The 19,548-nt window shown below is 52.2% G+C and overlaps 2 protein-coding genes across 3 annotated transcripts; both read left to right on the top strand.

Annotated features, from left to right (window-relative positions):
- Positions 1 to 209: 209 nt before the first annotated feature.
- LOC119091696 (septin-2) lies at positions 210 to 8,470 on the top strand. 2 transcript variants are annotated; one of them, XM_037214523.1, is made up of 10 exons: positions 210 to 381; positions 687 to 810; positions 2,258 to 2,400; positions 2,771 to 2,794; positions 3,946 to 4,139; positions 4,340 to 4,451; positions 5,471 to 5,663; positions 6,001 to 6,128; positions 6,542 to 6,715; positions 7,078 to 8,470. In XM_037214523.1, exons 1-10 carry the CDS (start codon positions 352 to 354, stop codon positions 7,246 to 7,248), a joined length of 1,293 nt encoding a protein of 430 aa, XP_037070418.1. In that variant the 5' UTR covers positions 210 to 351; the 3' UTR covers positions 7,249 to 8,470. The 2 variants fall into 2 exon arrangements, with proteins under 2 accessions (XP_037070418.1, XP_037070419.1); XM_037214524.1 differs by lacking the exon at positions 2,771 to 2,794.
- Positions 8,471 to 10,246: 1,776 nt separating this feature from the next.
- LOC119091695 (Rho GTPase activating protein at 68F) lies at positions 10,247 to 18,177 on the top strand. The gene is made up of 9 exons (XM_037214522.1): positions 10,247 to 10,526; positions 11,976 to 12,110; positions 12,409 to 12,700; positions 12,935 to 13,153; positions 14,186 to 14,284; positions 16,392 to 16,545; positions 16,865 to 17,090; positions 17,515 to 17,621; positions 17,787 to 18,177. Exons 1-9 carry the CDS (start codon positions 10,475 to 10,477, stop codon positions 17,955 to 17,957), a joined length of 1,455 nt encoding a protein of 484 aa, XP_037070417.1. The 5' UTR covers positions 10,247 to 10,474; the 3' UTR covers positions 17,958 to 18,177.
- The last annotated feature ends 1,371 nt before the right edge of the window (positions 18,178 to 19,548 follow it).

Genomic DNA, 19,548 nt, shown 5'->3' with positions numbered 1-19,548 from the left:
CGTTGGATAAATCAAGGCCAACAAAGACACTTGAGTATGCAGTGTTTTTTAACTATCAGGACACAAGGAAATCATATTTTGTATAAACTAGCATTACATGCAAGCTTCATAGTCCTATGCAAGCAAAAACATTGAAATTCATTTGGATCCGAATGGAAAGAACAATGGGGACAAAACCCCGACCTCAACGGATTCGTTTTCGAGAAACCTTGACTAACTTTGGCTCCGTTGAAATTGGTGACTGGTGTTGTCCGTCTCTGTAGTGGGAGCTTTATTGAAAGTAATTCGTCGGTGTGAAGGTGTGAAAAGTAATCGCTGCAACTACCAGCGGCCACGTTTTTGTCATCCACCATGCCACCTGTCGAATTGGATAAGCCTAAGGTTGGTGTATGTCGAATGGTCAACGGGCAACGCCCCGCTTGAAAGTCTGTAACGGTGAAGTGTTTGTTACACTTACAGGATGGAAAATGTGGAGAGCCGGTTGCCTATTTTGCTGTTTGAGTTGTATTTTGTGCTTCGGGGTAAGCCTGCAGAATATTTGAATGCTTTCCATTTCTTAAATGTAGTGGCTACGGTGTTGGCAGCCAAGCAGGTTACATGTTTGCGCAATAAAGGCGTTCTGTCAGTTTCGATGAAGCGTGATGTGATCTGCTGTCGATGTAAAGAGAAATATTTTGTGGTTGCAGGCAGTTGGAGGAAACCAGCCAAGGCCACTGGAGCTGTCAGGACATGTGGGGTTTGACTCTCTGCCAGACCAGCTGGTGGCAAAGTCTGTTCAGAATGGCTTCACTTTCAACATCATGTGCATTGGTAAGCAAATTTTTTTTTGAGTGTGAATTGATAGTGTATGAAGGAACCAGGTATGGTCATGCTCATGTATGCTGGCAGCTGTTCATCTGCAAATGTGGCAGGGTCTGACAAGGTATTGCTGGGGTATTATGGGCAAAATATTGACAAATAGGCATCTTAAAACAAATTGTTTGCCTCCTTAGACTGCAAAAACACTGAGCAGCATGAGCTTGATTTCTTCAAGCTACAAAGATAAGGTAAGTATGACCTTCGGAAACAGGAACATCTTGCCCAGGAGGCCCCTCTGTAAATGTGTCCTATGAAAGTTCTGCCCCTATCTCAAAATATGTGATAATGCATCTGTGGATATGGCATTTTAACCAGAATTTGAGTATTGCAAAATATGCTGACCCTACTAGCTAATAGATCAGATGCACCCTTCAGAAAAACAACATTATTGTGCTGAAGCCAAGTTGGACAGGTTCCTTGCCAGGCATAATTTTTTGTACAGATACCAGCCAGCCTCAAGTTCCCAAACCTTTGCCAAAAAAAGGTTATCTCTGACTGCTAGCCTACTTGCACCAGGCAATGGTAGCATGTCAAGCAATGTTAGAGTATGTGTTCAGGTTAAATATGCTCTCCTTGTTATGAATACAGTCTGGCTGGATAGAATCTCAGCCTTGATAGGGCCACTGTTGACAACCAACATGAATGTTGGTTAAATATTATTTCTTGTTGTGTTTTACTTTCTGTCTTCACTTGCTTGCTCCTGCAAGGTTAAGCTGTGTGTGAAGGGTTTATGGTGATTGGCTTTCCACACTTTGCACTGCTGAAAGACATGGAGATGTAATGCCCATCTTTGTCATGAACATATACCTTTTCAGTTTTGTAACTGGTGGTACCATTTTTGTGCTGATTTGACCTTGGTGAAAGGGGGCTTCCAAGGCCTGGACCATGCTTCACTTAGTGTTTCATTCTTTTTGCTTGCAATGCATTGTAACATTTTCAGTGTTCACTTAGCTCAGCTAGGTGTTTGCTGTGTAACACATGTGCTCATGGGTCACAGGACTAGAATGCTGTGTGGGATCCCCCTCCCTCCCCTTGCCCCAGCACACCTTGTGCTTCTCTCATGTAAAAAGTTTTTCAGAGTGAATGTTGTTTTTTATACATAGTTTCTTCTTCTCATGCATCAGTCCCTTATACTAGGCACAGATTTGTGAAGTCTATGAGGCCATTTAATGTTTGCTTGCCATCTGGCATCCAGTCTTCAGAGCTTCATGTGACTAAAGAAGAGCTTGTATTTTTAACAGTGAACCTCTAGTAAATGATGTATAAGAACTCCTAGCAATGTCAATTGGTCCTGTTATGTTTTAGATACTGCTGGTCCTATGTTTGTAGTATGCTGACATGCCTGGTGAGATGTTGAGATGTGCTCCAGTTTTGTGTTGATTCCATGCTCTGTCGACAGGCGAGACAGGATTGGGTAAGTCCACCCTTATGGACTCATTGTTCAACACCAACTTCGAGTCATCTCAGAGTCCACACAACCTGACTGTTGTGAAACTGAAGGCGCACACATATGAGCTGCAGGAGAGCAATGTCAAGTTGAAGGTGAGTCTTAAATGGGTTAAATGTTGTTTAACAATTAAAAGCTGTGAACTTAATGGAGAAACTATTTTCAAATGGGCACTCATGGCATAGCTTGCCAGTAAGCTATATTTCTTATTCATTTTTAGTTTCATGAATTAAATGTTATATGCCTGTAATAAAGAGAAGTTTTTCATGCTGCCACATTTTTTCTATGATGTTATCATAAAGAATGTTGATAATACAGTGAACCACTGTGTGCTAAATGCTTGCTTACTAGTATTTTGTAATCTGTTTGATAAATTGTGGTGTGTCTTGCTATGGCCGTGCTTTTATGCTATGCTTTTACCTATGAACAGCATTGCTATGGATGCTTTCTGTTTCATGCTTCTAGAAGCCACAAAAAGTGAAGTTAGTGGTAAGTTTTGCATAGTTTAAGAAAGGTAAGGCATTTCTCTGCATTTAGTGATGTGCCATCACTAGGCATTTTTTACCTAGATTTTTAACTTTAAACTTAAGTGTGGGTGTACTGAAAGGAGACAAATGCTAGAGACATTAAGATGATTTTGCTTTGACAACCTGGCAATTTTCGCATCCCCATGTTGTGAGCATACCCTTTTAAGAGTTCATTATGCTCATACAATGTTCCACATGGGAAACAGATGAACATTTACAGTATGGGGTGAATTGTCCAAAGGGAACAAGCTTAAGTACAAAACATGCACTAGTGGGCTTCGGCTCCCATGCTCCTGCCTGGCCGTCCTCAGTACTGAAACGGACCTCGGGTGGCCTCATCACCCATGCTACGTGGCTCCATTGACTGTGCTGTGCGCTTTCCCGCGGGACCTGCGGCCTGCGACCAGGCCAGTTGGCTCGCCTTTTAGCCGAGCGGAATCGTCGGAATGCACGCGCGCGTCGTCCGTGTGACGCGTCGCTGCGGCAGACTCCACGGCAACGCGGCCCCTCGACTGGCCCTGACAGCCCGGGCCTCGGGCCAGCTCAGATAGCCCTCCGTTCCGGGGGGTGTCGGGTCGGACGGCGCGGGCGGAGCAGTCGGCGCCAGGCCGGAGTGGGCGCCGCCGCAGACTGCGGGCAGGCGACTGTCGCGTGCTGCGAGACTGCACAGCTTGCGAGCCTTGCGCCGATTCACGCTTGCCTGACGGCCACTGGCCGGCTGCTGCAGCTGGCTTGGCGAGCCCCGATCGCCAGCACCCGGACAGGGAGTACCTGACACCATGTGTGACCCGGCAGCTGGCGCTGTGTGACCTGGCAGCTGACCCCCTGTGACACGGCAGCTGACGCCCTGTGTGACACGGCAGCTGACGCCCTGTGTGACACGGCAGCTGACGCTGTGTGACCCGGCAGCTGACGCCCTGTGACACGGCAGCTGACGCCCTGTGTGACACGGCAGCTGACGCTGTGTGACACGGCAGCTGACGCTGTGTGATCCGGCAGCTGACGCTGTGTGACACGGCAGCTGACGCTGTGTGACACGGCAGCTGACGCCCTGTGTGACCCGGCAGCTGACGCTGTGTGACCCGGCAGCTGACGCCCTGTGCGCCCCGGCAGCTGACGCTGTGTGACACGGTCGGCTACGGCGACCAGATCAACAAGGAGGACAGCTTCAAAGCGATCGTCGATTACATTGACACGCAGTTCGAGAACTACCTGCAGGAGGAGTTGAAGATCAAGCGCTCGCTGTCGGCGTACCACGACACCAGGATCCACGCATGCGTCTACTTCATCTGCCCGACGGGACACGGGTGAGCCAGGATCGGGGTGGCTGACGTCTGCGTCTGCCGTTGCTGGCTGTCGGAACGATTACTGGGAGCGAAAAATGTCTTATGAACAGTCGTGAAGCACGTAGAAAGGTTTGGTTAGTGACGAAGAACGTTTGAGTACTGACGCGGAAGATCACACCTATGAGTGCATCCTAGTTGATACTGGCTTCGTCCCTTCGCAGACTGAAATCGCTAGATCTCGTGTGTATGAAGAAACTGCAAAGCAAGGTCAACATCATCCCCGTCATCGCCAAGGCGGACACAATCTCCAAAACCGAACTAGTCAAGTTCAAGGTAGGTTCTACCATGTGCTAATGAACCTGTCATAAAGATATGCTGCCTGTGTATGTAGGTTTGCCAGGCCAAGAAATTTGTCATGTGTACCAAATTTTCCGGGAGATACATTGAGGAGTAATCAGTGGCATGGCTTGACAGTCTGTGCTTATTTTTACCTCAAAGCATATGAAACCTGTGCAGACATTGGAGGTCGAACCGTGCGGTCAACGGAGCGCAGAATACAGTGCGGGTCACATGTCGGCCTGCTGTGGTCGGCCCTGACCGGCTGTTGTGGCCTGTCCTGACCATCTGTGGTGGTCGGTCCTAACCGGCTGCTGTGGTCGGTCCTGATCGGCCGCAATGGTCGGTCCTGACCGGCCGCAGGGGTTGGTTCTAACCGGCTGTTCTGGTGGTTTTGACCGGGTGCTGTGGTCGGTTCTGACCGGCTACACGGCCAGACCAGACGTCCTGTGAGCACGGTCACCGGGGGTAAATCAGACATGACTTGGCTGGATCAGACTAAATCAGGTCTGATTAGGCGGGATCAGACCGAACTAGACCAGACCGGACCAGACCAGTTTAGATCGAACCAGCCCCGAGTAAACCATACCAGGCCAGATCAGTCCGGAACAGATCAGATCAGACCTGAATCCGTGTTTTCCATCGCGGGCTTTTTCTCACACATGTCCACTTTATCGGAGTTTTCCAGCAGTCGACGCTCGCGAATGCTCCAGTCATCACTTGTTTTACACTTTCCTGGCAATGCAACCATCTGGAATGAAATACATGTTGTGAATTATGATGAGAAGAAAACGTCTATCGATGGTAAACAACGGAATAGGGATCTGTGCCAACTTTGATCCACGGAGTGTGCAGATGCAGAATTGATGCCTCGCTTCCAGTGGACGAGGAGGTGGCTTGCGTCAGTTCGCGTGCTTTGCTTTGCACGGCCAGCACCGCGGCGAACCTACCGCAATTGAACGAGGCTGTGTCGCCACGTTCTCTGCTTCACGCCGTTGGCGCTGCCGTGTCCACAGCAACGCATCCTGACGGAACTGAACGGCAACGGCGTGCAGATCTACCATTTCCCGATGGACGACTCGACCGTGGCTGACACCAACCGCTCGATGAACGCGCACATCCCGTTCGCCGTCGTCGGCAGCACCGACTTCGTCAAGGTCGGCAACAAGATGGTGCGCGCCCGCGAGTACCCCTGGGGTACCGTGCAGGGTGAGTGTGGGGTACACTTGGAGTACCTTGTGGGGGGGGGGGGGGGGGAGGGAAGGAACTGTCTTGGCCTGTGACAGGTGCCAGTGTTGCGAAGCGTTTGCGTTGGCTGCATATATTTACCGCTAGCTACATTTGCTAGCTGTTTGCACGGTGATGGCGGCGGTTGCCATGCATTTTCAGGTTACAGTTAACGACGAGTGAAGCTTCGTGGCAATAGGCACAGAAATGTCTCACGACGTCTGTACCGTGGGAGACCGGAACACAGTCAGGAACAAGCCCCAAAGCCGCGACGCCGCCATCAGGTGGCGGCTTCATTGCCGTTGTCTCCGTTTTCCAGTTGAGAACGAGAACCACTGCGACTTTGTGAAGCTTCGCGAGATGCTGATCCGCACCAACATGGAGGATCTCCGCGACACCACGCACACCAAGCACTACGAGCTGTACCGCCAAGCCCGGCTGGAGAAGGTCAGTGCTGGGCAACGCCGTCCCGGCGGGCTGCTTCGGCCGGTGCTGGGGGCTCGAACCAGCTGTGTCTGCTCAGACCGCTGGACGGCCGAGGCCGGGGCTCTGATCACGAGACCACCCAGCTAACAGCCGGTCCCCGCATCGGCTAAGGCAGCCGCCCCGCGTCTGCCCAGACTACTGGACCGCCGGGGCCGGTGCTCTGATCACTAGGCCACCTAGCTAGCAGCCGTTCTAGCATCGGCCAAGGCTGCCGCTCCGTGTCAGAGCCGTCACACTGTGACGTCCGTCGGGCCGTGACTGTCAGGTGCCTTGTTTCCGAACGACTCTCGTGATCTGGGCCGGCGGCCTTCAGTCCTGTCAACAAGCCGTTGTGTGAGTGATGTGTCAGTGACCGCCTTTCTGCGCTCCGACAGATGGGCTTCAGCGACGTGGGGCCGGACAACAAGCCGGTCAACTTCCAGGAGACGTACGAGACGAAGCGCTCGGAGCACCTGGACGAGATGCAGCAGAAGGAGGACCAAATGCGGCAAATGTTCGTCCAGCGGGTCAAGGAGAAGGAGACGGAGTTGAAGGAGGCCGAAAAGCAGGTCAGTCATGTGTACCGCGCTGCGATATGAGAACTTGCACGGAACGTAAACTTTTTCAAAAGGCCTTTCGACAGGCTTAACACCGATTGGAGCAATGCGAAGTGATTTACCGGCCGGCGCAGTATCTTTTCTGTGTTTTGAAAAGCTTGGCGCTTACGGAGACGGTGCGCACGAACACGTTGGATCATAGGTCCAGGATATCAGACATGTGGTCAGTTTAAGTACACCGCGCCGAAGTGTCTCGTCTCTCTCGGGCAATGGCCCGCCTCACCTAATGTCGTAAAGCGCATGGCAACATGAGGACGTCACTGGCGGCGGTTTGTTCCGCCGTGATCTGACGCGCCCCGTGCCCGGCCGCGCAGCTGCAGCAGCGCTTCGACAAGATGAAGCGCGAGCACGGCGACGAGAAGCGCCGCGTGGACGACGAGCGCCGCCAGCTGGAGGAGGAGGTGGCCGAGTTCCACCGGCGCAAGGCCGCCCACCTGACCGCCTCCCACGGCGGCACGCTCACGCTCGGCAAGAAGAAGAAGTGAGCCGGCGGTGCGGCACGGCACGGCCGCGAGCGCGACCGGGACCAGCGGGCCGGACGGCGAGCTGGCGCGCCAGCCATCGCGCCGTCCCTGCGCGGCTCTGGCGGACCCGGGCTCAGGCGGTGGCAGCTTCAGGCCTGGCCTGTGACGTCAGGAGAGAGGGGCTCTGCCAAACGTGCCGGGGGCTCGCCGTCCGAACGCCCCAGACCATAATGCTATGGGTATATCATACTTTGCTTTTATCGCATGCATGTTTTAAGTTGCCTAGTGGGCCACCATGTATAATCGAGTGCATAACAACCCTCCCAAAGCACGGCCACTTGTAGTAGTAAAGAGCACTGCGAGGCGAAAACGACGCAGTTAGTTTTTGGTATAATTCAATCCTTTAGTGCAGGTACCCATGCATACAGAAGCCGTCGATCCTCCAGAGCTTGCCACTTTCCCGACTTGCCTTTTTTCTTTTAGTGCCAACGTTTCGTTATTTGCCTTTTGTCATGTCGTTACGCACGATATGCTATGACTAGAAGCCAAACAAAATGAAAAAAGTGAGACCAGTAACACTCAGACATGCAAACGCTGTGTGCGTCGTAACACACGGGAGAAAGAAAACATCTGTAAGGTCTCCAAACGGAATCAGAATGGGGTATTCCCAGTTCATCATCATCGTCGCCCAACCCCTGGACTTGTAACTGCAGTGCCCCGTCTTTTTCGTAAAGTGATGTGTTTTTACAGTATGCCTTAGCATTTTTGCCAAAACAAGGCACACAAAAATTTGCATGCAGCCAGAGATGCTCTCCCATGCAAGAATGCAATTGGTTGTCCTGTTTGGCGAGCGACTTAAGATCAGCATCTGGTGACAGCGTGACCAGAGGTGTTTGGGGTAGTATGTTCAAATCAGCTTTGACCCGTCTGGTTGCGTTTGGGATTTTTGCGACTTAGGTGACTGGATTATTGACATTTGACCTCGGCAAGTGTGCGCAATTCGTACTGTAAGTCATGTTGATTAGCAGAGCAACGAACGGGCCAAACGCAGGAGTTGGAGTCATACGCTGGCGTCGTATTTGTTGTCGGTGATGTGTTATTAGTTAATGGCGTTTGCTGCTCTAACTGCACAGCTTACCTGCGCTCGAGGCAGCACTTGTGTTTATTCTTGCGCCCAGTCAAATGTGTCCAGTGGCTCTTCCTTCGTGTTTTGTACGAACTATATAAACGTTTATAGAAAATCTCGGTTGTTTTTCCAATCCGGATGGAGGTGAGGTCAGCATAAAGGATTCGCATGGTGCGTGTGATTTTCGAGCCGACCACGTGGCGGCTGTGCGGTTGAGCCGCGTGTCAACAGGATCCGCCTGCCAGCTGTGCGCTTGTGTAGTGGGGTGGGGCGGGGCATTTTCCCCTTATTTCAGCAAGTTTATTACGAACGGGTTGTCCCAATGACTTATACGTGGCGCAATAGTGCTGGAACATGAAGTAAGTCAGCGGTGAAACATTGCGCAATGCAAGTAACACGTGTGACGCAGTGTTACACCGCTTCTCCGCTTGTGGCTCTCATTTTCATTTTGATGCACTGCTGTCATGTGTCATTTGTTGGCTTTGCCAGTACTGCATTTCATATGTCCCAACCTTTAATGTGTCTACTACTGCGGCTGGTTAGTGTGGCGCGCAGTCCGTCTGGATCACTGGGGTCACGGGGCGCGGTGCCTGACCCGGAGTCATTCGACACGTCAGCGACCCAGCCTCCGAGGCTGGGGCGGCGGGGCGGAGAGCCACAGCACCGGTGGCGGTAGTGGTGGTTCCCGTGACTATGGGCGACCCAGCCTTCGAGGCTGAGGCGACGGGGCGGAGGGAGTGCCGAGCTACAGCACCGGCGGCGGCGTTGGTGGTCCCCGCGGCCATGGGCGACCCAGCCTCCGCGGCTGGGGTGGTGGGGCGGAGGGAGCGCCGAGCCACAGCACCGGTGGGGGCGGTGGCGGTCGCCGTGGTCGTGGCGTTCCGCGGTCGCTGGGGTCCATGAGAGGTGGGGCCTGACGCCCCCCCCCCCCCCCCCTCCTCTTCCCCTGCCACCACCATTGTTGCGCCTTCGCCGGATGTTAAGGCCGCATCACTCGTGGGTGCTGGTATCACCAACACGTGATAGTCCTATCGGTATGCCGTCGGAGGGCACAGAATTGTGAGGCCTTGTCGTGTCTGGTAGCGCGCGCACTGACTCACGCACTGGAGCTGCAGCGGTGAATCGCACCCGGCATCTGCGGCAGCCCCCATTGTGGATGGTTTGAACACGAGTAATTTTATAGGCTCGGCGAATGTACTGCGCCACGCAGCGTTGTCGCTTCGCAATCAGCTCGCAGGTGGACTACAGACCTCCCCTAAGTTTGTCGTCAGCCCTCCCCCCCCCCTCCCCTACCGAACTGCGCATGGAAAGTGGCCTAAATGCGTGGAGAAATTGGACTGCCTGAAAACTAACATGGTTTCCGACCTTTTCACAGCAGTCAGCTTGCCCACCCCCGGATTTTTCCAAAAACCGTGCCCCTGACGCCGATGACGATTCGAATAGTGTCAGTGTCATGCAGAAGTAAATGTTGGTCACGATGTCTCGGGGTAGTTAAGAGGGCAGTTGGCATTATTATGCTGGCACAGGACATGCAGAGTACTTAGGCCGCCAGTACAACAGGAATGAAAAAAGGGAAGCTTGAGAGTGTTCATTTTGTGCCATAGACGCGGTGAAATTGTGATGTTTTGAGTGTCATCGAATATCACATTTGATACGCGACATTTAACGAAAAAGGAGTGGTTTGGTGGCTCAAAAACATAATGGCCACTTTCGAGAATATTTCGTGATTCGGCGAAACCGCCTCTTCTGGAACTGTCAATGATCCATATCCAGCAAGCGCCGCATCATTGGAAGAACTCCGCGAATATGACGTCGATTTGTGTTATCAGCTGATTCACGTTTTCGAGCCAGACCAGAGTTCCTGCCAGAGCCAGAGTTCATCCATGTCCACAATGGCGCATGGATGCGTCACGTACCCAATCACCGTTGTTTGTGTCTGCTGCATCACTGGTCAGCTACGCGGTACAAAGATAATTGCTGGCGTGTGAAGGATTTTCACTCGAGGGGTGTTTTCCGCTTCGAATCACCAGGAGGTATGCTTGCACCTTAGGGAATGGTGTTGAATCACAGTGAGAAGGGCTGTTGCTGTAGGTATTTGTGTTGACAGTAATCAAATTCAAGATGGAATCGCTGGCCAAGACATCCAAGGCGAAGCCAAAAGTGGCACAACCTGGTAAGTGAATCGTTATATGTAGGTCTTCCATAATGGTTTACTTTCGTGTCTGGATCTGTCTGCAACATGACATCTGAGCCCATGACTTTCCAGATGTTGAAAGGGTTTGGTATAGTCACGGTTGCAATGCTCATATTGTCATGGTCTAAGACATTGTCATGGCATCAACAACAGTATAGGAGACATTTCTTTGTTGGCAAGCAAAGAAGTAAGGCAATCTACTTGTCTACAGTATGCAAGGAGTGACAGAGATATGGACACAATGTGTTGGGAGTTGTAGCTTTATAATGTGGCATAACGGATAGAATTGTGACATTGGTGACGGCATGTTAGCCAAAATTAGTGCTTCATGTTTTTGCATTTTGTATCACATTCTTGGCTTATCATTAACCATTAGGATATTATTTCTACTGTCATGCAACCTATAAACAGACTGAAAGAATCCCGCAGGTTTTCATTGGTTCATCATTGTAAGGGATGTACAACCAATCTGACCAACCTGAACCCAGCCTAACTTAAAAGGAGGCTCTTTCACATAATTGGGTTATTATAGGTCCTGTCTGGTCACACTCCTAAATGTTTATGCTCCATATCTCTCTCACTATATTATCTGGCACTTTCATTGAAAGGCATAGTAAAATTGTTTTCTGCTTTATTTTCACTAGATCAATATGTTGGTTTTATTTTCTTTGTGTCTGAGAGCTCTGTCATTTATGTCAAGTCACTGGTTATATGCTGTGTTTTGTGATTTTTTATCTCAGCTCAGATCATTATCTATGATGAATTTTTGCACTGAACATTTCTTATATGCCTGGTTGTACCAAGTTGTACCAAAAAAGACTGTTGCATCCAGTTTTAGTGTTTCTAAATACTTTCATCTTAGTTACATTGGATTTTAGGCTGGGGGGGAGTTGAACTTAATAAGAGCATTGTCAAATAATTTGTCTGCAGAAACACTTGATTGAGTACTTAGATCTAGGTCTGGCACAGTCTGAGGATCCAGCAATAGCATTCAGCGATTTTGGCTAGTTTATGGCATGTGTTATAGCCAGCGTATATTTTGCAAATAGCTGTGGGCACCCTTAAAGGAAATTGGCCTAAATTTAGCATTGTTTCCATTGAGATGTCAAAATCATGGACAGAGGCCCAAGGTTACAGCATGTTAGCAGATGTATTCTGGGGCTAGGGCCAAAAAAGTTAGCTGCTGTTAGACTGAAACATTTCTGGGGGTCTTGTTATATGGTTCTTCATATGCATTCATCACAGGCAGTCCATTAATGGCTAATGGTTCTAAACATCTAAGGCATAAAGTCTTGTAATGATGGGAGTGTCACAACATAGTTTGCAATGATACTGAATGCTGTGTTTTGTGACAAAAGTTTCATGGTTTCTGTATTAATGTACATGCCACCAGGAATCTGCACATGTGTGACATGGCTGGGCTGGCAGGGTCAGGTTCTGGGCCAGTATCGCTGTCAGGAGGTGGTGACGACCCCTACCCATCACTGTCAGACTACCACGACTACGAGCCTCAGCTGGAGTTTGACGACACTGAGGTGGCATGTGCTACCAATGCTGGTACAGGTCAGTAGTGTGGAGAATTGCCTTATCTTGTCATTGTCATCATTATGGAATATATGACACTGGAGTGGGTCCACCCAAGTGGAGACATGCCACCATATCCAAGTGAAAGTTTGAAATGCTATGCCTGTTTCACCAAACCGAGCATGAGGGGAGCAAACTTTGGCTTTGTTGACAGTCTGGGGTCACACTCTCCTCTTGCTATCTTGGCCGGTGGGTCTGTGTCGGAGTGTGGAGCACCGTCACAGGCGGGTCCGGGATGAACCGGAGTGGGGCGTGACGCGCGCCGTGCTCTCGGCAGACGCCGAGCTGGAGGCGGAGCTGGACCTGGCACTGGCGCTGGACACCACCGTCTCGGACGGCACCATCGAGGAGAACTTCGAGGCCGAGCTGGGGCCACTCTCGCTCGGCCTCGACCTCAACGACGACTTGTACCGCAAGGCGCGCCTCTCGACCGAGGCCGACTACCGGGACGTGGCGCAGCACGGCATCGTGGACGTGGTCGGCGATGACACGTACGGCCGCAAGGTGATCGTCGTCTCGGCGTGCAGGCTGCCCAGCAACAAAGTGCTGAACCACACCAAGCTGCTCAGGTGAGCACCGACTGCCCCGGGGAAAGGTGGCGTATCGCGCCTTGTGGCGGAGGTCCTGCTGACATGTGTTAGCCCGCTGAATTGCCGCTCTATGGGCCAACTGTCCTGCGTTGATAGTGCGATGATCGGTGCGGTGCATTCTTGTGTTGCAGCTGTGTGGTGTCTTCCTGTAAGACATAGGGTATGACTCAATTCACATGATGATCTGACTGACCTGTCAACTTCTGCTTTCAGCTACCTGATGTTCACGCTGAACCAGTATGTTGAGCAAGACTACAGCCTGGTGTATTTCCACTATGGACTGAACAGCAAAAATAAGCCACCCCTCAGCTGGCTCTGGCAGGCATATCGGGCTTTTGACAGAAAGTACAAGAAAAATCTGAAAGCTCTGTACTTGGTGCACCCCACCAACTTCATTCGGGTTGTCTACAACTTGTTCCGCCCCGCAATCAGGTCAGACTTCTGTGACATGTTGAGGTGCATGGGTTCGAATCATGTCGGTTGGTAGAGGACCGCCATATCTTGCACTATCTGAGTCATTTATTCCTCACTCAATTTGATCAATTTAGTGTGAACAGCTATCCAGATGTAGCAGCGCATGATGGTGTGGCGTGTGACTGATGTACATGATTTATGGAATACCCAATGCTAAGAGAGGTAGTAGTGCATCATGGTGTGGTGTGTGACGGATGAACGTGATTTGTGGAATACCCAATGCTAAGAGACTAAAGCATTAATGCACAAATCATGGTGGGTGATCTGTCGACGTCAGTCATGTTGCCACGTCATCGTTGAATGATTTTTTAGAATATGACTCGATTTCGTTGAATCCAAAAAGCTCAACACGAGAGAATCCGTCGCGACTTATGTCAGCCAAAATAAGATAGAAATAACGATACCTTCAATAGATGGTAATTCAAGGCTTCACCTGGATAGCTGCTGCCGGTGGGCGGGGCTTGGACTCGGCGTTGGCCCCGCGCACCTGTTGCGGCCTTGAGCAGGTCAATCAGCTCTCCACAGCTGAAACGGAGAATGGGAGGTGTCTTTTGACGCCAGTCCATGCGTCATAATAACCTAGACATGAGTCGATTGCGTGTCACGTTGTAGGGAGAAAATATGCATTTTAAAAAATGGTGGAGGGCGGACGTTTTGAAAATGTCCAGGTCTTGTGACGTTATATTCTTAACTTAAGCGAGGTCGAGCAAAATCTTCAGCTTTTCTCCTCAGAAAACGACATGACGCGGTATCTGACGCAGACGGTGGTTGAAGGCTGCATCGGGCGTTGCCATCCCCAGTTGCCAAGACAATAAGTGTTTTGTGGCATGCATCTCGACACCAATGAGGTTTGCGCTTTTGCGTATCTGCCCAGAGTTGCCAGCGTGTTTGGTCCAATCCGCTGACTAAAAGAAGCAACTGCTGTCGCATGGGCTGAGGGATGAAATTGTTTGTGCAAGCTGTGTTAATTCGTGCGTTTTCCCATTTCAGCGTGAAGTTTGGAAAGAAGATCTTGTACGTGAATTATCTGCACGAACTTCGGAATCATCTCCCGATGGACCAGATCACGATACCCGAGCCCGTGTTGGAGTGAGTATTATGGTCCAGATCATGATGCCCGAGCCCGTGTTGGAGTGAGTATTATGGACCAGATCACGATACCCGAGCCCATGTTGGAGTGACTATTATGGACCAGATCACCGTACCCGAGCTTTTTGTTGGAGTGAGTATTATGGACCAGATCACCGTACCCGAGCCCGTGTTGGAGTGAGTATTATAGACCAGATCACTGTAACCGAGCCCGTGTTGGATTACTGTGGACCAGATCACCGTACCCGAGCCCGTGTTGGAGTGAGTATTATGGACCAGATCACCGTACCCCTGCCGGTGTCGGAGGGAGCATTATGCCCCAGATCACCGTACCCGAGCCCGTGTTGGAGTGAGTGTTATGAATCAGATCAAATACCCTACACTGAGTTGGAGTGAGTATTCTAAAATATCATAATGCAATTAAGCCTATCATCGGTTGTCTTGTATCCTTCTTGATAAGTTCGACTACCCAAGAGTATGTTCGAGCGGTAGATTTAAGCACTGCATGATGGACTACGGCTGGAGGGAAAGAGTTCCGCAAATACACAGCGAAGTATGAATGAACATTGGCATATTTAAAACGACGTGGTCACAGGTCCGTTTGGGCGCGTTAAATATAGACGGCATGTGCTCACATGTTACCACTGCTCTTCACGCACGATCTTTTAAGGGGTTATTCGGGACTGCGAAACTTTTCATCGGATAGATTCCTGTGACGAGAGCCGACGCCAAGCAGCGCTTGCTGCGTGGGCACTGACTCCATCATCCGCTCGTGAAATTCCACGTCAGCGGCAGACTTAAGTGGAACAAGTTTGACGTCCCGTCATGCTTGGTATGGCCATCTTGCCCTGTGACGTCAACCAACCTTTAGCACGGCTGTGGCCACCAGCCGCGGACCATCGCAGTCTGGGGCAAACAGTGGGCGCTTGAGGAGATTGGGATCCACCCTCCCACGGATGGGTGGATCCGAAGACAGACGCTCCAATCAAATGAGCGACGGGTACGGACAGACGTATTTCGGCAAACAGCGTGTCTCTGAAAAATGGGTGACATTGAACTATGCAGCCGTATGTCGTATATTGTGGCCATGTGTAGGCAGCAGAAGGACGCAAACATGCGCAAACACAGCAACGATGCTGCTAGAAACGCTTCGTTGTTTGACCACTAGCTTGGGCGGGGAATTCCTCGTCTGATTTACGTCACCGTTTAGTTGCCAAAATTACAGTTCATGCGCTTGCGTCTAGACATTGGTGGCACTCAGCCCGTTGCTCCGACCAAAGCCGTGAAGGTTGTCGTCGGTGTGCGTGGGCGCGAGCCGTCGGCCGCGCGCGCTGCTGACCCGAGGGGGCCGGGGTGGATCCCGGCCCCCTGGACGGGTGCTGTGCATGACGGCTGCTTTTCTGTCAAATGACAAACGGCAGTAGCAACGTATATTCATAAATCCATTTTGATTTTTGTTTAGACCGATGTTTGCGTTGTTTGTGAGTGACGGGTTTTCGCTGCTGCCGCCGAATCTCGGCCATTCATTTGGCCCCAGTCACGCTTTGATGGGCGTCCGGTGACGTTACACCCGTCGTTCGGTACTGTAAGCAGCGCTGGGGACAACCTCCGCCCGTGAAGTAGGGTCCGTCGTTGATAACCGTCGCACTGGCGCCAGCAGTGTCTAGCCGGCGCTTCAGCGATGCCCGATCGGCAGTTTGGTCATCATATCAGCTGCTGGGCTCTGCGCTGCTGGTCTTTGCAGTCTTTTGCGCGGGACGTTGGCGTTGGGCGCCGGTGTTATTTGCCCTCTAGCCCAGCACGGGTGGATAGCGTGCAAAACAGGACGGAAGTCGCTATCCTGTGCCGTGCCAGTCGTGGGAAGGGGCGGGGTTGAGAAATTAGATTCCAACTCGTATCAAACTTCAGGGAACGTGTCGCAGAAAAATAGGGCTACCTTTCACTTCTGGGTGGCGTTTTCCTCGCAGTCTTTTGATCTGGCGGTGCTGAGTGAGGCACCGCTCTGAGTCACCGGCTGCCGTGTGGGCAGGCGCAGTTTCGCCGTCGCTCGCTCCTCGCAGCGCCGTCCGGGCTCCGCCTCGTCTGACGCCGCGCTATCCGCCGCCAGGCACGACCGCACGCTGGTGTCGAAGCCGCTGCGGCTGCCGACCACCCCCAGCGTGCAGTTCCACACGCCGCTGGAGACGCAGCAGTTCGGTGTGGCGCTGCAGTTCATCAAGGAGCACAACGGCGGCGACCCGATCGCCCCCGTCGTGCGCCAGGTGAGGCGCCTGTCGGGTCCCCCGCACGCACGCTTCGCCGACCTGGTGACGCCGCCGTCTACCTCACCTTCTCACACGCTGTGACGGGCTCCTGTGGCTCACTGCGTGTAAAATGCGTTTTGCAAGGCGCCCAGAAAGGTTTCACGCGTGTTTTTTTGTGGGTGGAAGATGGTAGGAGGTTGACAAGCAAGATTTCCACAAAATATGATATGGAAATGATTGTGCATTCGTCTAGTAGAGGAAGCAAACAAGCAGCATACTGTGATCACTTTGCCGTTGTTTTAAAACGGACGTCTAACAAGCATTGGCTGCCGTGCAGTGCGTGGAGTTCCTGAGCCAGCCGGACCTGCTGGAGACGGAGGGCCTGTTCCGACGCTCGGCCAACGTGCGCCTCATCAACCAGCTGCAGTCACAGTTCAACCACGCCGAGACGGTGCAGCTGACGGACGCGCACGTGGCCGCCGTGCTCATCAAGTCGTTCCTGCGCGAGCTCGAGGAGCCACTCATGACGTTCGACCTGCATGACGAGATCGTGCAGGTGCAGGGTAAGCCGCGGGGGTCGCCTCGTCCCGGACGGCCGGTGCAGGGTTGTGTGTGACGCACGGCGCCGGAGGTGTTTCGACTGGGCGGGCGTCGCCTCGCTGAAAGCGTTGTATCGTGTTCACTGCGTACGCGATATGAAATAACTTAGACGGACAGCATGCATGCGAAAATCGTCTCCGGCTGTGCCGTTTATTGCGTTGCGCTGCTATTGTTCAGAAACAGGCTCGTCTTGTGACGGCGCCCGTCATGTGGTTTGGTTTGGTAGTGGATGTGTAGCAAACAGGCTGCAGAGAGACCTTTGGTCGCGAAGTTGCGAATTGTCATGTGCCGTTGACTTCCTCGAGTCACCATTGTGAACATTATGCAGCCGACGATTTGTTTAGGGCAATGAATGATGTTGAAGTTTGTTTGCTATGTCCTTTGCAGCGTTGCCCAGATCAGAGAGAGGGATGGCGGTCAAGTCGTTGGTGCTCGAAAAGCTACCGGAAGACAACTACGTGGTTCTCAAATACATCATCCACTTCCTGGGAAAGGTATGGCATGAGTTGCGGTTTGTACCCTGTACGTGTTGTTTGATCCGCTGTAAATTATCACGGCGAGTTTTAAACATACAGTGTCAGTACAGAAAATGCCAACAGCTGCTGTTTCCGATCCGGCCGTTCACCAGCTCACCGTCGGCGGTGGGGCTGTCGTTTCAGGTGATGGACCGCAGCGACCTGAACAAAATGACGTCAGCAAACCTGGCCGTGGTGTTCGGACCGAACCTCATCTGGCACCACAACCGGCAGATGTCACTGGCAGCCATCGGGCCGATCAACACGTTCACCGACTATCTGCTGCAGAACCACCACCAGCTCTTCATATTGTAGCGCGCTCCAGGCGTCGAGCGCAGAAGCATAGGTGAACGAGCTGGCCGGAAGATGGCGGGCACGCCGCGGCCCTTCTCGCCTGAATTCTAACTTGTCAGTCGACCAAAGATAGCAAGCCACCTATGAACGGGTCCTCTGGGGGATTGTACCTCACCCGCCGCCGGAGCGGAGGTGCGTTGACCCCCGTATGTGTGTATCAGGGGGGGGGGGGGGGGGTCGGGGCAGGGCAGAGACACTTCCACAGGCAAATAGGTGGGACAAACACGGAGCATCGATTGAAAAGTCACTCGGTATCTATAGTCGCGGAAGTAGCTGGCAGTCCCTTTGAACATTGTCGAGGAGCGGATTATCATAGGCGTGGCCTCTCCCTCTGCCCTGCCACTGAGGGTCGCATGGGACTGTCACGCGACTGACCCTTCCACTGTGTTATCGATGCTTCGTCGGAAACGTGTTAAGTATAATATTCTACCTTATTCAGCACATTGCACGCATGCGTCTGCACGTGGAGGGAGCAGCACTTCTCGATCGAATGCATGCTAGTACACACTGTTCAATCAGGCAAAGAATTAAAGAGGCAAAGTAGACTAGTGATATAGGGTAGATTGAATGGCATCATGTCAGTGTAATTGCGGACGCGGACGCTGCAGTCGAGTTGTGGCGGGTCGCTGTGTCGCGTCGACTCGACTCGACATGTCGGCCGAGTGGCGGCCCCGTCTGCGGTGTCGGAGACCGCCGGCCAGTACCAGTTAACCAAAGCGGGCCGCCGGCGGCGCGCCCGCGCCCATCGGCCGCCGCCGCCGCGCCGCCGCGCGCCGGCGCGACCTCGGTCGAACGTCGTTGTGATATTGCGGCCGGGCGGCAGCGCGTCATGTTTCGTTGGTGTCGTCGGCGAGCGCTGCGATTTGTTTGATGGCGTGTGCGGCGATCTGTGTACGGTTTGCGATTTGTTTTCGACGTGTGCGCGCAGTGTTTGGAGTGCGCGGCGCGGCGCGGCCCTGCGGCGCTCGGTCTGAGTCGCGCCCCGCCGCCCTCGGTGTTCCGCGTGTGCACGCCCTGCCGCCGCCGCCGTCAGCTAACTGCTGTGGACAGGCGGCCTGCCCTGTGGCACTGGCCGCCACGGGGGTGGCTGGCCGGTTTGGTCCGCTGATGTAGTGTATTGTTCGGAGGCACCAACCATTGTGACGTGCTGCAGACTTCTTCCATTGGTTGCGTGCGACGTGGTTGACCTGCTTGTTTCTGCCTGGTTAGACCTGCATTTAAGCGGTTTTGTATTCGCATTTTATGGTACAAGTGTGATGTTATGCAACACGAGCTATAAATATGAAAAGTATCTTCATAATTGGTCCATTTTTGTCATTCCAGTGCCATATGTTCGTAATTATTTGCGGGTGGTTAAAACAAATCGAAATCTGCAAAATGCATCTGGCATGACATACCCATAGCTCTGGTATGTTGTGTATGACCCAAAGCTTTGCTAGATCCTACATAGAACATGCTGTTAACCGTTCTCTTGTCCGCTCAGCCATCGTGCTTAAATATATTTACGAAATGACTGATGCGTGGTGAAACTTCGGTCCCACGTCGCCGGTAC

This window comes from Pollicipes pollicipes, unplaced genomic scaffold (genome assembly GCF_011947565.3).
Source record: "Pollicipes pollicipes isolate AB1234 unplaced genomic scaffold, Ppol_2.1 Scaffold_3447;HRSCAF=4054_pilon_pilon_pilon, whole genome shotgun sequence".
Classification (NCBI taxonomy): Eukaryota; Metazoa; Arthropoda; class Thecostraca; order Pollicipedomorpha; family Pollicipedidae; genus Pollicipes; species Pollicipes pollicipes.
This window is presented reverse-complemented; position numbering and strand designations above follow the sequence as displayed.